The sequence below is a fragment of the Larus michahellis genome, chromosome 12 (assembly GCF_964199755.1).
Source record: "Larus michahellis chromosome 12, bLarMic1.1, whole genome shotgun sequence".
Classification (NCBI taxonomy): Eukaryota; Metazoa; Chordata; class Aves; order Charadriiformes; family Laridae; genus Larus; species Larus michahellis.
This window is the reverse complement of record NC_133907.1, coordinates 4,101,868-4,119,367: the sequence shown is the minus strand read 5'-3', so window position 1 is coordinate 4,119,367 and position 17,500 is coordinate 4,101,868. Positions and strand designations below refer to the sequence as shown.

Below are 17,500 nucleotides of genomic sequence, written 5' to 3'. Positions count from 1 at the left end.
CAGATCTGCGCCGTGTGCCCACGCTTGCACTTGCGTGTGCGCTCGTAAATACATATTGTATTTAAATGCAGTTTTTTCACGCCAGTTACGGCTTGTAATCCACAGGCTGCGCAGCGGTGAAGGACAATGGGTTGTGGGGCACGTTTACTTATTTATTTTTTGCCTGTAAAAGAAGCCCAGGCGCGGGATAAAGTTTCCCATGGCAGGTCTGAAACGAGATCCGTGGGGAGCGCGGGGGAGAGGCGCGGAGCCAGCTGGGACTGGCCGCACGGACCCTCCTCCTCGCGCTCGTCCAGGGCCACGGCGGCTGATGGAGAAATGAGTCTTTCTCTCCCAAATCTCCTCTATTTCTCCTGTGCCGTGGTGAGCTAGCTGACGGTACCGCTGAAGGGCAGGACAGGTAGGGCTGACATTGATGGGGCCACCAGAGCCCATCCCCTGCCACCAGCGAGTCCTCTTTGGAGCTGTACACACAGCTCACTTCAGCGATTGTCATGCGTTGTGCCACTCGAGGATATTCTTATGAAAAAGGAGAGCTTATTACAGAGCTTGAAAACAATAGGGTTGAAGAACTGCGGTATTTTTTTCCCCTCTCCTCCCCCTCCTCTTCTGGTGTAAGAGCCGTTGGCACGTACGGAGCCGCTTAGGTCTCTCTGCGCGTCAAACGGCGTTTGGATGGCGTGTGGCAGCACTTTCAAACAGTCAGGAGGAAAGTACGTGTCAACTTAAACTACCGCGTATGAAATCACCCCAGCCTAATGCTCCAATGCCAGCGCTGCGGCAGCACAGGGTACAGCCGCGGCTGTGTCAAACGTGATGCTCGGGAGCATCTTTTCTGGTCCGCTTCACTTGTGCGGAGGATGCCTCTGCCATCGCTACGGAGCGTTAGCGCTGGGGAAGCGTTTCATTCGCAGCGTTGGGGTTTGGGGTTTTTTTTTTTTGGGTGGTGTTTTTTTTTTTTTTTTTTGGGTGGGGGTTGGACCCTTTCTGCAAATGAAAACCCGCAGTGTGGCTTCAGGAGGATGGTTGTGACACAGCTGTAATTTTTAATTTGAGGTGGGTACAAGCTGCGCTTTCGCATCTAAAGATGTCAAAGCAAAATCCTCCCCCTCCCGCCCCCTGCCAACTCCAAGCCCGAGAACACGGCACAGGGTGTCCTTTCCTGGAAGCAGTGAGAGAGCAAAAGGCAGACGGTAGTTTATTCAGCCGAGGACGGGACTCGCAATAGGTGGAACGTCAGGAGGATTTAAATCAAGCAGCAGGGAAGACCCTAAAGGAAGAAGCTGGGGAAAAAAAACAAACCAACCCTCTAACCTCAGAGTGTGGTTATAAAATAGCAGCTGGGAGCTACTATTGAGCCTTTTTTAAAAGTAGAGGGAGACTCTTGATCAAGGGGTGTTTCTTCCTCCATCACCCCTTATTAATTGTCTTAAAAACTAACAGCTAGAGAAGGCCCAGCGGGACGAGGCCCTCTTCGTTTCCTGCAGCGGCTGATGGTGCCGCGGCACTTTGCAGAGAGCAGGGGGAGAGATCTGGAGACCCGCATCTGGGTCTCTCCACCCGTGTTCAGCTTGCAGTAGCCAAGAGGGGGGCATTCCTCATGGGGTGGGAAATAAAAACCCTCCACGAGAAATCAGGATGGCCGCTCAAACCCATCCTTGCTGCTTGTTTTGCTCCCTGGCTGTGATGCACCCCACACTCTGCGTCCAGCTGGACCTTGGGGTGTGCTCCCTTCGTTGGCTGCTAAGGAGATCCTTGTGTAGGAAAGAAGCAGCAAGCAACAGTGCAAATTAGCCAGCAAATTAATCTTCCCTGGGGAGAGCTGGAAGGAGCTTGCTGGGACAAGGCTGGTGACGGTGGAGGTTCCCACACAGCATCCTTCTCCCTTCCCTGTCCTCATCCCGGCTTTGAACCCAGCCCTGAAAGGGGGTTGTGGGAGCTGGACCATCCTCTGACCGCGGGTGGCCAGGGTAGAGTGAGGTGTTGTGGAGTCCTACCTTGTTAGGGCACTTGGTCCTGTGCTTTCCCATGAGGAGCTAACGAAGGGGCTCTTTGGAGCTGGAAGAGGGGGAGGACCAAGTATAAAACTGCTTTTCAACACTTCTGTAGGAAAAATGTAATTTCTTCTGCCATTTTCCTCCTCCTGCTTTACCTGCTGCTAGGCAAATTTTAGATTTTGGAGGTTTTTAACTGAAAATAGAGGCTCTGTCTGTCCGTTTGTCCCTCTAAATCCCAGACACAGCTTCTTGCAAATGGCATTTTGCGATATCTGCAAATAAGCACTGACGGAAGCTCTGCTGCTTTCAGAGTAAAATAAGTATTCCTGCTGAATCCTCACCTCCCTTTGTCCAGCTGAAGGCTTTTTCAGCGTGTTTATTTTCTCTGAGCTCCGTGGTGCTCTTGAATACATATAAAGTATTACCGCTGACCACGGGGAATTTCAGCATGGCCCTTAATGGCATATTTGCATAGAGCTGTCAAAGCCCCGGCACACCTGGGCATCGGTGCATGGGAGGCTCCAGTGGTTTTATGCTCGCGCCTCGGTCTTCCGTTGGAGAAGAAATGTGTATTAAGATAAGAAAGAAGAAGAAAATATCAACCCTGTAGGTACTCTATAAAATTAAACTTCATATCAGTGTGGCTGTTCCCGCGCTGTATCGCTGTAGTCTTGGCCGCAGAGCCAGACCGTCACCGTGGAGGTAAGTAGGCTGTTAAAATTCACATTGGACTCAGGTTAAACTGTCTTTCAAGTTTATCTGTCTGAACCTCATTGATTTAGACTTGCAGCATCAGGACATCGTCAGTACAGCTTGCATTATGGTCATGTCAGGAAGCTCCTTAGCGCGGGACGAGTGCTTGGTAAGAAATAGCCCCTGCCCCACGGCACCTTTAGAGAGAAGGTGTGAAAAAGGGGCCCCCAGAGATCACAGAATCATAGAATGTGTTGGGTTGGAAGGGACCTCTAAAGGCCATCTAGTCCACCCCCCCTGCAGTGAGCAGGGACATCTTTCACTAGATCAGGTTGCTCAGAGCCTCATCAAGCCTGGCCTTGAATGTCTCCAGGGATGGGGCCTCCCCCACCTCTCTGGGCAGCCTGTTCCAGTGTCTCACCACCCTCATTGTAAAGAACTTCTTCCTAATGTCTAATCTAAACCTGCCCTGCTCTAGTTTAGAACCATTGCCCCTTGTCCTATCGCTAAATACCGATGAAGTGATGTTCCCAAGGTTACCTTGCCCCGACTGCCGGTGGCAGAGGATGGCGATGAATCCTGCAGCAAGTACCCTGAGACCCAGCGCGGGGTCCTTGCCACTGCATTGTCCCGTGGCATTGGGTTGGGAAACCTGCTAAACGCTTATTTGGGTGTAAAATGAGAGATAATCCAGTGATAAGGTGAGGAGAAGCAGCATGAACTTCTGTCGTGTTGTAGCCGGACTAACGTGCTCTGGGACTGGCATCCGGTAGCAATAATTTATTTGCAGGTTTCCTTTCAGATTGATTTGTTTTCCATTCAGACTTAAAATAATGAGTGAAACCCGGATTGCTTCTCGGCCTGGCTATTATGTGAGCGAGAGGGAGAACAAATGAAAATACCCCGTCCGTCTCCAAGACTGCAAACATGCACTATGTGACCCGAAATTTCGCGATAGGACGATCTGTCTAGAGGGCTTCTCGCTGAGGAGGCGAACGATAAAGGCCAGTGGTTTCACGTAACCTTCGGGCATCCAAGCCCCGTAACCACGGGGGCTCCAGGAGCGCAGGAATGGCCACGTCAGTTAATTTAAGTTGCCGGGGAGGAGCAGGGGCTCAGCGCGGAAATGGATCTTTTTTTTCCTGCTGTTTCTGCACTTTGGTGGGAAATGAAGATTTTTGAGGACGATGCTGCTGGTGATTTAAGCTGGGAAAAGGAGCCTGGTGGTAGAAAACAGAGGCTGGGTGTGCAGAGCCCAGCCCATCCTGCCAGCGAAATATTTTAAATAGAGAGTGGTGGGGCTGTGTCAAGTTCTCTAACCCAGTAAAGGGGTCTTCTTTAGGGGGAAAACCCACAATAATTTAGGTTTCATTTTATTAAAGAAGAAAGAAAAAGGCTGCTTTGTACGGTAAGCCAGGCAAAGCAGCTTCTTTGGCTTTTCCGCCCTTCGGTCCTTGGCAAGGTTGGGTCTGTCCTTGTCTTAGGTGGCTCCTGTCCCCTTTGCCCGTGCGGTGACGGAGTGTGGTCCTGTGTTCCCAGGGCGTTTGATCCCGGCTTGAAAGAGGTGTCAAAGGCAATGGGAGGAATTGCGTTGCGAGGTGCTGTGGCGTAGTGAGGCGCCTGGATGTTAGCTCCGACACGATGCCTAAATTTTGAAGACAAACCTGACGTGAAATTGGATCTCACCCTTGTCCTCGAAGGGCGGGTTTAAGGAGATGGAGGTTTTGTTCTGCTTTTTCCCTGCTGTCCCTGCGGGGTCCCAGCCCTTCCTCTTTTTTGGCTGGCACGGTGCGGGCGATGCCCATTACGCTTCCCCGCAGCCTGCCCTCCTCTGCCGCTTTGAATAATTTAGCTGCAGGAAACCCATATTGCCAAGGCAGCAGCCCAACGCGTGCCAGTTCCCTAGGAAAACTGTCAAAAAAAAAAAAAAGGGGGAAGGAAAAAAAAAAAAAAAAAAAAGCCCTCTCTGAAATTCATTTTGGTTGGAGGCAGGCTCCCAGCAATCAAACGTATTAGTCGTATTGTTGGCGTGCGGCAGCGGCATTAGCTAGCTCGCTCAGCGCACGCCGACGTTGAAAGGCTCATAAATGTAATGAAGTCCCTTTGACACCTGCTCCTCTCCACACTTTAAACGTGAGCCATTGGTCCGCAGGGAACCGGGGCTTTAAAAATAGAAATTATAGTAATTGTCTGCTGTGTTATTGGGAAGATTGTAATAAACGTGAAGCACAACACCGCGGTGCCACGAGCTGAATGCTGACAGGACGCATAAATTGCTCCAGGTTTTGATTTTTTTTTTCCCTTTTTTTTTTTTTTTTTCCTTCTTTTTCTTCCCCCCCCCCCTCCAACCTCTCTGTCTACCAACTCACATAAATCATGGCGTGTTAAGGCTCTGTTTCTGGAGGGCGGCAGTGGGAGAGAGAGGGGCACTGGGGGAGATCTTGTCCCTCCCCTTTGAGGTGTTTTCAGCTGTGGTGCCCCATCGGTTGGGGAACTCCGTCCCCTCTCCCTCCCTCCCTTCTTGCCACCCCCAAACTTTGGGAGAGGCTCAACCAAGCGGGTGCATCCTTCAAGGGTGATGGGTGAGGACCCCCGACCCCTTCTGCTGGGGGCTGTGAGCAGTGTCCACCAAGAAAGAGTTTCAAGGTGCACGTGGGGATGCGGTGGCACACATCACGCGTGCGTTGTCCCCGCATGTGCTCCGCGCGTGTCCTCCTTCCTGCTCCTCGACCAGGGGGAGCAGCCGCTTGTGTCCCCCTCCGCTGGGGGTGCGGGAGGGGTTAGCTGTGGAACCTCCTCATTTAGGGATGGCGCAGGAGCTGGCTGGATCCCCCTCCAGCTGGGGATGCTCCAAAGAGTGTGTGCCCGATAGAATTTGAGTTTAGTATGTCAAATCCCTCTTGGAAATGGTCCTTTCCCCCTGATCCCCCTCCATCCTCTCTCCTTCCTGTTATTCCAGGAGGAAATGTCTCAGACTGTAATACTACTATAAACCCCAAATTTTCCTGTCCCCAACCTACCAGGCTACGATCCACCTCCCTGCTCTCACCCTGATCCTGCAGCACCCCTTGGCATTTGCTGCCAAATGCACCTGCCCGCAGAGAGAGCGTCTGTGTTGAGGGCGAGATGTAAAGAGACGTAAAACCAGCTCTTTGACCACGTCAGCAACTTCATTGACGAGTTTCAGGAAAAACACCATTTCTATTACTCCGGCCATATCTTTTTGCCCCGCCGTGGAGGTCCCCTGCTTTCGCTGCCCCCCACCTCCAGGCGCAGCCTGATTTCAAAGCTCCCCCCGGACGCTGGGACGTGGGTGAAGACCCCGCGCTGCACCCCAGAGGTGGCTGCACTTCAGCCTCCCGCTACCGTGTGGCACGTTGTGATGTTTAATTAATATCAAGCACTTTGAAGTCCCCGATGTTACTTATTCATGCCCGTATTCCCCACAGACCCTCCCGTTTGATGTCCACGTTGCAGGGGTTATTTAGATGCAACCCTTTTTGTGTCAAATTTGAGAGGAGAGGTTGCTCTTTAGGGCACTACACGAAAAGTTGCCCTTCTCGGGGAACGAGATCAACTCGGCTGCATATTCAGAGATTTCTGAACAATTACGTGCGCCAGCTACTCGCTCACAGCACTTCTGTGGCATTAAGTCTGGAGAAATCAGTTCTGGCTGTGACAAGTGATATCTCAGACGCAGCCGTTTTCCATCACAGGCCATCACATCTGGGTGTTTGTCCCTCCGCGGTACCCGACCAGCAGAGAGTCCTCGTTGCGTCCCAGGACGCGGAAATTAATTTAAGGTTGCTAAATTTGAGCACTATGGGTTGAGCGACAAAATCAGCGCACGAAAGCTCTGTCTCCAAAACGCGGGAAAGCTTTCCCTGACCGCCCAGGTATTTACACAGAGCAACGGCCACACGTGAGATGGTCCTTCAACGATAATTTTCTTGTTATCTTTCAACAATTATTTTTTCTTTCCATTCCAGATGAGTTTAGAAAATGACGATAAGAGAGCACGCACACGGTCGAAGTCTATCAGAGGTGAGCAGCTGGTTGTCCCCCAGCGTGAGGACGTACAGACCTGAGCTCCTGCACTTTGCTTCTTCCAATGGGGCTTTGATTTTTTCAGGTCCAGGCTTAACTCTTTAAATTATGCTCACTGCCCCCACCTCCAGCCCCACTAAAATCCGTCCATGAACCTGGAAAACTCCAAAGGACAAACCTTTACAGGTTCTCGTAATATTTAACCCTCATCCTCTACACTCAGGGGAAGGAAAAAAATAAAAAAATAATAGGAAAAAAAAAAAAGCCCCTTTGTATGCTTTGCTTTAGGGGAATCGCAATCGCTGGAGCTTCAGATCAGCTCCTGGGGCTTTCATCATGCTCACTCTGCCAGGGGCTTTGAAGTTGCACATCTGAGAGTGCCTGGCAGAAGTAGTGCATGCTGGAGAAGTGAACGGGGCCGTCCCCTGGCAGGGACGTGAGGACAAACGACTCGTTAATACAACCCTTGATTGCTATCTATTTCCTGACTTTAAAAAAAAAACAACAAAAAACCCAACCCAAACCCGTGCAGGTCTGTCTCTGCGTGCTTTCTCTCTGGGAGAAGGCGAAGGGCTCTGATACGGAGCACAGAGTGTCCCCTCGGGTGGTCCCATGGCCACCCGTGATGGTTACGGACCAGCCTCTCCGTTTCGGTGCCTTTTTGTGGCCGTGGGTTTGATGAATTGCAAAGGTGGCTGGAAGCGAGGAATGAAGGGGGCTGGCTGAAAAAGTGGGATGCCTGCAGGGACCACAGCTGGGCTGGACCACCTTCCTTTGTCCTGACCCACACTCTCCTCAGCATCTGCACCTTTTTATAAACAAAACCAAGCCCAGATGCTGCCAATTGTGCTGAATCGAGCTTGGATGTTTGGGTTTTATTGCTTTGTGGCATGTACATAAAGGTGCTCGCTCAGGTTGCTAATGAGAGCGCCCTGATTCTATTTATTTTCTCGCACCCTGCCTTCGCCACACTTGAATCTGGGTTTCTTGATGTGAGAAGGTAATTTATTGCACACACCCTGGGACTTGCCACTGCCTCCAGTTTGTTGAAGCTTGTGAGTCATCCCACCGGGAGCTGGATCCCAGGAAACCCAATTAGCTCAAACAAATTGAGCAAACGCGTTATGGTTTTTAGCCTGGGCAAATTTAGACTTGTGTTGTGATTTATTCCCGCCCCCCCCGATTATTTGGATTCCTGGCTGGGTGTAAGGTTTCAGCAGCAATGCGATGTTGTTGTGTGTTGTTATTGTAAGCAGTGAGAAGTCCTCTTATTCACAAGTGGGGAATAATCCCTAAAAACCCTACAAACTCTTGTTTACCCTAAAAGCCAAGTAATACATCCCCTACCGTGTGTCCAAACACAGGCAGGGGCTCCCACATCAGTGACAAGAGGAGGAGAAAAATGTGGCTGTGCCTGTAGATGTTACAGAGGTAAACGTGGCCATTGCAGCAAAACAGCAGAGAACTGTGCAAAAAGTAATCAGGGAACATATTTTAAAGGCAAACATGGAGAAGAAGGCATGAGAAAACTTGGTCTTTACTTAGAAGTGTTTGAGTTATATGTGCATATATCAGTACACCTCCATTGACTTTAAAGTTGTCATGTATTTAGAGAGAGAGGTAGTCCCTGATGCTGCAAACATACGCTCACGTGCTTGAAATTAAGCACAGGCGTGAGGATTTACAAGGCAGGATTATGATTTACTACAGGTTGGCATGTCGTAAGCGATGGCGGGATAGATTTGCCCTTTCTTTCCCAATTGGGATGCCCAAGGCGGCAGTAGAAACCCAGCTGCAGGCAGGAGAGGATCCCCCGGCGGAGGGGGATGTCTCGGGGGGGAGCAGGCATCCCTGTTGCGTTTTTGACCTTGTGTTTGTTTCCATTGCTGCATCCCGCCCCTTCGCCCAGTGCCCACGGAGCTCATCGGCCAGGAGGTGAGGTAAGGACCCTGCTCCTCCTCGGCGGTGGGAGGGAGGGAGGGATGGAGGTGAGGCCCCGCATTGGGGGTGGCTTTGGTGAAGCCCTGCAGCTCTTTACAGCCTTGGGAACCTGGGTGAGGGGAGCAAACCCATGGGACTAATGGGGTGGAAGTCTTGGTGGGCATCTCCTGGTGTCCAAGTCCTCGGGGCACCACTTGACAAGGCACATTAGAGGAACTGTAGGAGTTAAAGGGATGAAAACAGGAGCTCTGGATGGGTCACGTTAGACGTGAGACCCGCCAGCCGCCCTCTGTCCCACCCCAGATCTAAACCCCAGCAAAACCTGATGCCCACGTTCTGTGTTGCAAGACTATTAGGGGCAACACCGTACTAACCGGAGTTTCTTTTCCATATATTTTACATCCTCTTGTTGCCCCTAAACAATGCTGTGTCACATCACTTCTTGTGCCAGATGCTCCTCCTTTGGCCCCGTGTCTCCCGTTGAGTCACCGAGGTCCTGTTGTCACTCGTTCAGCAGCGCTGGCATGCCAACAGCAGCAGCCAAAAGAGCCGGAGCGAGTCTTTGCAGCCCTACAGAGCTTCTCATTATAAATAACAGCCTCCCCCATCTCTAAGCTCCCTTTAAACCTCGCACAAGGGCTTACGCAAGAGGTAGGAGTCTTTAACCTGGACAGGCGTTAATAGCGGGGGCTGCCTTTTCTAGCAGCCACCGTTAGAAAGCCGTGTGTGTCAAAGAGTAATTGGACCTTAACCAACCCAATTTCAGAGCATTTCTGCTCCTCCACTCTCCTATTACTCTGGAGAGACAGGAGGAGCGAGCGGCGGGCATGCCACTTCTCCAACTTTTATTGCTGAACACTTGAGTGGAGGTGGTAATTGGAGCAGGTGACATATATAAGGGGCAGGACAGAGCACTCCACAAAGCCATCTCTGCAGCTGTCACCTAATTGCCTGATTAACTGGACGATTAATCGACTAATTGGAAGCAGGGCATCGTCTGCATAACAATAAGAGGCCCTTTTGTCAAGCATACCAAGGCTGCGGAGAGGGGGAGAGCAGGTCTGTGCGGTGGCTCTTGCGGGGAAGGAGGGCAGCTTTAATAGACCTCGAAGTCCCTTTCCTCTTTTCGGGACTCCTGCCAAAGCACATGAAACCTCCCCAGAGGAGAGCAGGGATGGGAAAGCCTGGCCCAGAGCATGCCGAGCATCACCTCTGCGCTGGCGTTTTTTAAAGGGATTAAAAGTGACACACCGAAGCCAGAGACGTCCCAAATTGCCACCTGCTTCGGAAAACCTCGATGCTGAACCGCTTGGCTCTTTCCCACTGACTTTTTAGCGCAGGCTTCATTTCACATCAAAAATAAGGGGGGGGGCGGGCAGGAATCAGCTTTAATTGTTGCAGGAAAGCTTATAAAAGCCTGTAACATCATCAGAGCTGCTCTTGTTTCCCACTGAATAAGGCCTTTTTCAGGCAAGTCACTGGTAACATAAACAGCGCCCTGTCTTGCGGCATGTAGTCGCTTAAAGTGTGTCTGGGGCTGCTCAGGACAGAGCGGCCTTAGTCATGACTGAGGGCAATTAAAATTAAATAGACTTTCAGATCATCAGCAGGGGGAGCAGCGAAGGGGGGATCTCCCTCTTCCAATTCTTCCAGTTACGCACGTTAGCAGGACGAGATCTTTTTATATACGACCCAGAGCGCTTTGCTGGGGAAGGGATGCCTTCCTGGGGGGCAGGACCCCAGGCTCGGCGGGGCTCGGGCTGTGTGTGCACGCCAAAAAATGTGGGAGCCGTCCCTCAAGCGATGGCGTTGGAGGATGCTCAGCATCTTGGGTTGGAATTGGGCCATGAGGAAAGGGGACAGCAGGAAGGAAGGACTTCACCTTGGAGGGGCCGGGAGGCGCAGCTTACACCCACGGCCACTTATCCACCTCATGTAGAAAGCTCTGTCCCCTTAGGGGACACGCTGCTGTCATTTGACCTCTTAGCTTTAGCTTTGCTAAGCTAAAGAAAGCCGGTCTCCCCGAAGGAAGGATTCCTACTCCCCTGACAGTTCAGTAGCCTTTTCCTGTCCTGGTTTTGGGTTGAATTATATTCTCTGAACACAGCGATCTGACTTGTGCACGGTGTTCTGGGGAGTTGAGCCATTAATAACCCGCCGGTGCACCCAGAGCTGCTGCATCCATTAGTGCGCTCAGATCCTCCTTATCCTCAGCTTTCTGCAAGGGCTGAGCTCTCTGCTGAGAGCAGGAATTGAGTCCCTAAAGCCTGACTTGGCACTTGGTACTATTTAATGTTGTCCCGTGTCTTTTACTCCGAGAACAGCAGGCTGGCCAGGTCCCCTCTGGGCTGGCGATGCCTTCTCCCTTTGCGCTGTCATCAAGAGATTTCATTAGCGCTTCCAACTTCCCGGGCCGAGGGTGATACAGTGCTAAATGAGGTTATTAATCCTACACGACTCCAGAATTCCTTAGACGTCAGGCAAGTCACTTGGGCATCCTATAATCAATGCCATAATCTGGTTTTGCCAGAAAATGTTTGCTTTAATGCTTCTTATCTGGAGCCCTTGTAGCTCCTGGAGCTGGGGCTAATTACCCCTGCAGGGGAGGCGCGCGGCCCCGTGCCGAGGGATGCAGCGAGCAGGATGAGGGATGCAGCCCACGGCAAAGGCAGCAGCAGCTGCTAGCGCTGCCCGCAGCTCCCTGGAAGTCCTTAACTCATCCTCTTCTGCAGAGCAGCAGGAACAAACGCCGGGATTTGGGAGACCTGGTCACCTAAATCCTATCCGTTCCCCCAAAAGTGATTTTAAGGATTTTTGTCCTGGTGATCTTCACCCAACATACGCTGGCTAAAATCTCTTCGATCCCCTCCCAGCCCGCCCTTTCCCAAAAGCCACCCACTTCTTAGCTCAAGGAACCCCAGTTCCCTGCTAAGCCATCAAATAAGGGAAAAGCCCATGTTTTCCTCCTGCACCGGAGGAAAAGAAAAATAGAGGGTGGCAGTGGGGAAGCAGAGTGCAGCAGTTGTCTGCTTTTTAAAAGCTTGCTCTTACACATGCAAATCTTTAATTAAACATACTCATAAAACTATAATGAACCGTTCATCTAATTAAATGGGGTGAGTCATTTCATTAATTTTTAGCAAACTGCAAGGCTGCTCTCCTGCCCTCCTCACTTGGAATTCAAGGGGACAAGCTGAACCATTTGAGGGAAATTATCTTTTCTTTTGCGGTTATTTTGTTCCTTGGGCACAGGACCTGTTTAACTGACCACAGTTTATACACTCCTAATTAAAAATGAATTCTCCGAGGCCTATTGCTGTTCTTGATGGCTGCTTGTTTCCCTCTCAAGCTGTCCAACCCCAGGCTGTAACGGCTCAGGACACATCCGTGGAAAGTATGCAAGACACAGAAGGTGAGGCTGGGTTGGAGGTAGCGGGGATGGAAAAATGCCAGCAAGAAACCCACAGACAGACGTTCACTTGGAGAGAAGCTGGTTCAGAGCAGCAACCCAACTCACCTGCCCCAAATCTGCCCACAAAGAGCCAGTTTTCTGTCTCTCCATCAGTCCATGAGGGATCCTGGGGGATCGGCTCCACCAGGCTGACAGTAGCCTTCCCCCAGACCCCAAACCACGGCAGATGTACCTGGCTCAGGTGCCTGGGGTTGATGGGAGCTGTCGGAGGCAGAGATTTTGGTCTGTTCGGTGTCTCTATGGACAGGAAGGGGAAATGGGAGCACGCTGGCTGCCCTGGGGTCCATGCCAGCCTTAACTGATGGCTTTCGTTGCTCTATAATGGTGAAATCAGAGCAGTTGGTGGACATGCCCCAGGGGCCAGTACTGCATGCCCTGCCTGGTTGCACGGTGGCACTGGTGGCCATCACCAACAGTAGCACTGGGAGCTGTTGGTCCTGCTGCTCCCTGGACAACAACTAACTACCCGTGGGCCAGACTGCTGGAGTGAGCCCAGCATCCTTGCGCTGACTCCTGAGAAAAGTTGATGTATTTGCCCAAAGTCGAGGTCTGAGAGCAGATCTTCTGGCCGCGGAGGGTTAAACCAGCTAAAAATCTGGGCTGCTGGATGATTTTTTTTTTTTCTTTAGTATTTGCGTATTTGTCCCCCTTGCCTTTGCCCAACCAGCTCAGATGCCGTAGCCATGCCTTTCTCACTCGGCAATGCCTCCTCTCTGCTCCTTGATCCCATCTGCAGTTTACAGAGCTGCCCTCTAGCAAAGAAGAGGAAACTTCAGGATGCGGAGGCCGAACATCTGGTGTCGAAGAGAAAATCCCATCCGCTCAAGCTGGCCTTGGATGAAGGCTACAACGTCGACAGCGACGGCAGCGAGGAGGCCGAGGCGAAGGAGGAGTCCGGCTCCGAGGAGTCGGAGGGGACGCTGGAGGAGGACGAGGCGGAGGCGGTGGAGCAGGAGGAGACCCGCAGCCCTGAGCCGGCAGAAGGTGCTTTATCATTATTGATTGCAGAGCTGTGTTCTGCAGATGAATAAAGGGCAGGGAGTGTTAATAACCAGGAGTTATAGCTCCTCTGAATTATGTACAGGATGGGTCCTTCAATTATTACGTTCGCTGGAAGCACAACGGTAAAGCTCTGGTTAAGCTGAGAGGGGATACGCACAGATTGTCTCTGGTGTCTTAAAAATGAGCGATTTTCCATCAGGGTTGCTCCCTGGGGAAGGATCCACGCCAAGCACAGAGGAGCTCGCTGCATGGCTCAGATGACGGCGGGGAAGGCAGCCGGGGTCCCGCATCAGTGCCTCGATGGGCTCGGCTGGATTCCTTGGTGCAGGAGCCATCCTCCTGGCTGGATCCAGATGCTATCGGAGAGGAGGAGTGACAGTCAAACGAGCCGGGTGTCCAGCCGGGGTCCTGACACTGTGTTGGACCTGGTTTTGAACCCCTGGTCTGGGGAGCATTGGGAGCGATGGGGCCAGATGGCTGCCGACAGTGGGGGGCTGGGAAGCCGCGCACATCTGAGTCCCACGAAAGCTTCTACATGGAAATTCCCTTTCTACCTGTCATTCCTAAATGCAATAAATTAGGCTGCTCCGGGGGTATAACAGCCAGACTCTGGTTTCAATTAAGCTTAAGTAAGACAAAGAGATGTTTACGAGCTTATGTAATTACTTTATTTTCTTCCTTTTTCCTTTCTCTCTTCCTCCTTTTTCCTTTCTCTCTTCCTCCTTTTTCCTTTCTCTCTTCCTCCTTTTTTATTTTCCTCTTTTTTTATTTTCCTCTTTTTTTATTTTCCTCTTTTTTTATTTTCCTTTTTTTTTATTTTCCTCTTTTTTTTAATTTTCCTCTTTTTTTTAATTTTCCTCTTTTTTTTAATTTTCCTCTTTTTTTTAATTTTCCTCTTTTTTTTAATTTTCCTCTTTTTTTTAATTTTTCTCTTTTTTTTTTTTCTCTTTTCCTTTTTTTTTTCCCCCCCTTTTCTCCTGTTTTATTCCCTCAGAGAGAAGCCCAGCAAAATCGACCCATTATGGACAAAACACGGCAACAAGTACGTCTGGGCCCAGCAAGGCCAACTATAGCAGCTATCAAGAAATAATCGCCAACTCTCTCCTAAACCTAGGCCAAATAGCGGAGGAAACCCTCGCCATCGAAGGGCAGCTGCCTGAAGCTGAGCTGCAGGGCTCCAAGCCACCATCCAACGTTGTGCACCTGGTTCACGAGGATGCGGGAGAGGAGTTAGTGGAGGAGGAGTGTGACAAGGAGATCATCATCCAGACGGAGGATGCGGAGGAGGTCATCGAGGTCACCAGTGAACGCAGCAGCGAGTTGTGCTCGGAGCACCGGGACGATGCGAACTGCGAGGAGTCCTGCAAACTGCAAAAGGCTGCAGCAGAAGAGGATGAGGACGAGGAGGAGGAAGATGAAGATGAGGAGGAGGAGGAGGAAGAGGATGAGGAAGAGGAAGAAGAAGAGGAGGATGAAGAGGAGGAGGACATGGCTCCTGAAGTGATCTGCGAAGAAGCTCCTCACACTTCTCAGGACACCCAGAAAAGCCACTGTGAAGGGCAGTTCAGCCCGAAGCCCGAGTACTCGGTCATCGTGGAGGTTCGGTCGGACGACGACAAAGATGACGATGCCCGCTCCCAGAAATCAGCGGTGACGGATGAGTCAGAGATGTATGACATGATGACGAGGGGGAACCTGGGGCTGCTGGAACAAGCCATTGCGCTGAAGGCTGAGCAGGTGAAAATTGTGCGGGAGCCCAGCCGGCTGCCAGGAGAGCATGTAAAGCATTTCCAGGTGGACGAGAAACAGAGCAAACCGCTGGACAGCATCCGGAAGAGCTACTACGGCAAAGGTATGGGGATGAGCCTTCGCGTGTCTCCTTCCTTCCCGTCCCCAGCCGAATTTGCCTGCTCAGCACCCCATGAGAACCAGGCTGCTGGGGGGTTTCACAGCCAACAAGGGGGAGTTTAGCCACAAATCCTCAACGCCCAGAGCGAGGGGGACATCCTAGAGGTCAACAGTAAATGCACAAAATGATGGTGTCCTCTACACCTCAGCAGGGGAATTGCCTGGCTAAATTGCCTGTTGGCCTTGAAAATCTCAGCCTAAGTGGTAGAGCTGGTTTAAAATCCAAGTGGATTTTAAAGTAGTGGTAGGAGTCCCACCGCAGCAACACGAGGGACTTGGCAGGGGCTGCGGAGTGCCCCGGGCGCTGAGCCGGGCTGCCCGCTTGGTGGCTGTGAGCAGCTCCATGCTCCTCGCTGGCTTAGCGCTCAAATTGCTCTGTTGATTTTAAATTTCAAAACTTCCAGTGTTACAATTCCCCCTTCAGTAAAAAAAAAACAAACCCAAACCTCCAAACCCAAGGTTTCTCCCTGTTTGACTGGAAAAGTGGTGGGAAGCACCCTCGGCAATTTTTTCTCTCCTTTTCACCTCTTCCCCTCCAAATCTGCTAACCTGCTTCCCACCGCCCTTTCCCCACCATAGATCCCTCAAGACCTGAGAAGCGAGAAATTAAATGTCCGACTCCTGGCTGCGATGGGACCGGCCACGTGACGGGGCTCTACCCTCACCATCGCAGCCTCTCTGGTTGTCCGCACAAAGACAGGATCCCTCCCGAGAGTGAGTACATGGTGGGATAACAAGAGTTGTTTAAATGAGTCTGAAGCCTTATTTCCTGGGGGGAATTTCACACCTGATGGGTAGAGCTGTCTCAAAGGCAATGAGCACTCCAAATATTCCCAAACGATGTGAATTTTATGACTGCGTCCCTAACACAAGCCTGATGTTAATCCTTAGGGTATAACAGAGTTTCTGGCATGGGATGGTGTTTTTACAAGTTGCTCTGGGATGCTTCTATCTGCCAAAGTGTTATTGCTCTTCATGGGAAACGCCATGGAGATTACTAGGAAGTCCTACCCTTCCTAAAGATTTTTAGCACCATCCTGTGGAGAATGAGGTCCCTTCTCTGAAAATCAAAGAGGTGCTTTCAAAATGACTGCCCACCTCCAGAGGTGTGCCAAGCAGTTCCCATCTTTACACTGAGTGTCATCACGTGTTTTTCCCTGCTTGGGATATCATGTTGGGAAGAAGGGGAAACTGTTGTTTCTCACTGTCCAAATGTGGTCAAGGTGTTGCTGTGCGGCAAAGGAGAGGAGTCGTTCGGATGCGCAGGATAGCTGAGTCTCCCCCTAAACTCTCATCACGGTAAAATTCACAAGGTTCTACATCGAGATTCATCTATTTCACAGAAAATATCTATCATCATCGTAACAGATTTTTAGATATATAGGCATGGAGAGATATTTTATTTCTACCTCTCTACCAGCATCCCAAATAGCTTTCCCTGTGCATATACATAAAAATCAATGTTGTATGTTTACGATAATAGCATAATAGATGAAAAAAAAAAAAAAAAGGAGACCTTCCTTATCAGTAATTTCAAAAGTTGCAGACCTGCCATGAACACAGAACTGCAGGAAACAAGGGGAAAGTAGAGCTACCTTCACACAGGCTTGAATGCAAGAAGAAACATTAATAAATAAGCAACAGAAGCTGTGTGCTTCAGAAAGGCTTGCAAATCAAATTATTTTCTTTACTTTTAAGGTCAGCGCTGCAGGAAGCAATAATCCTGAAGATTAAAATTAAAAAAAAAATAAAAAATAATCAAACAAAGACTAGTCCTAAGGATAAAAGCAGAGATACAACTTCAATCGCTTAAAACTACCTGAAATTGGGAGACTTGGCTCCAAAACGGTGGTGGGCGGGGGGGGGGGGGGGGAGAACGGGATTGCAATCAGTGAAGGAGGAGAAAGCCCAAGCTGTGGGCAGAGACGCTAATCTAGTGCTGACCTGAGCACCGCTGCCTTGGAAATCTTTTTTTCTCTACACAGACAAATTCTAATTAGAGCATTTCACGTTCCCTGATTTCTAGGAAACCAGCGCAGAAGTCTTGATGATTCTGTCTTTTTTTTTTTTTTTTTTTTTAATTTGTCTCTGATTTTTATCAAGTTGTTTTTGCTTCCCTTCCCCTCCCCCCTTCTCCTTCTCGCTCCAAAGTCTTGGCGATGCACGAGAACGTGTTGAAATGCCCCACGCCAGGCTGCACAGGACAGGGTCACGTCAACAGCAACCGCAACACGCACAGGAGGTACCAGCTTCGATTTCTTCTCCATAATGGCCAGGGCAAGGCTGGCGGGAGGGCAACCAGCCCAAAAGATGTTGGGTTTACTCTTGCACTGAGAGATGGTGTAACTAAGGTGTTCAAGGCCAGGCGGGATGGGCCTTTGAGCAGCCTGGTCTAGTGGGAGGTGTCCCTGCCCAGGGCAGGGGGGTGGAACTAGATGAT

General features: G+C 50.6%; 1 protein-coding gene across 6 annotated transcripts in view; it reads left to right on the top strand.

Annotated features, from left to right (window-relative positions):
- MYT1 (myelin transcription factor 1) overlaps positions 1-17,500 on the top strand; it is a 69,808-nt gene that overhangs the window by 27,373 nt on the left and 24,935 nt on the right. For all 6 annotated transcript variants that reach the window (XM_074605033.1, XM_074605031.1, XM_074605035.1 and 3 more), the window contains exons 3-9: positions 6,680-6,734; positions 8,647-8,677; positions 12,028-12,090; positions 12,887-13,134; positions 14,147-15,004; positions 15,640-15,774; positions 17,212-17,302. In XM_074605033.1, coding sequence (XP_074461134.1) covers positions 6,680-6,734; positions 8,647-8,677; positions 12,028-12,090; positions 12,887-13,134; positions 14,147-15,004; positions 15,640-15,774; positions 17,212-17,302 — 1,481 coding nt within the window. The remainder of the gene's footprint in view (positions 1-6,679; positions 6,735-8,646; positions 8,678-12,027; positions 12,091-12,886; positions 13,135-14,146; positions 15,005-15,639; positions 15,775-17,211; positions 17,303-17,500) is intronic.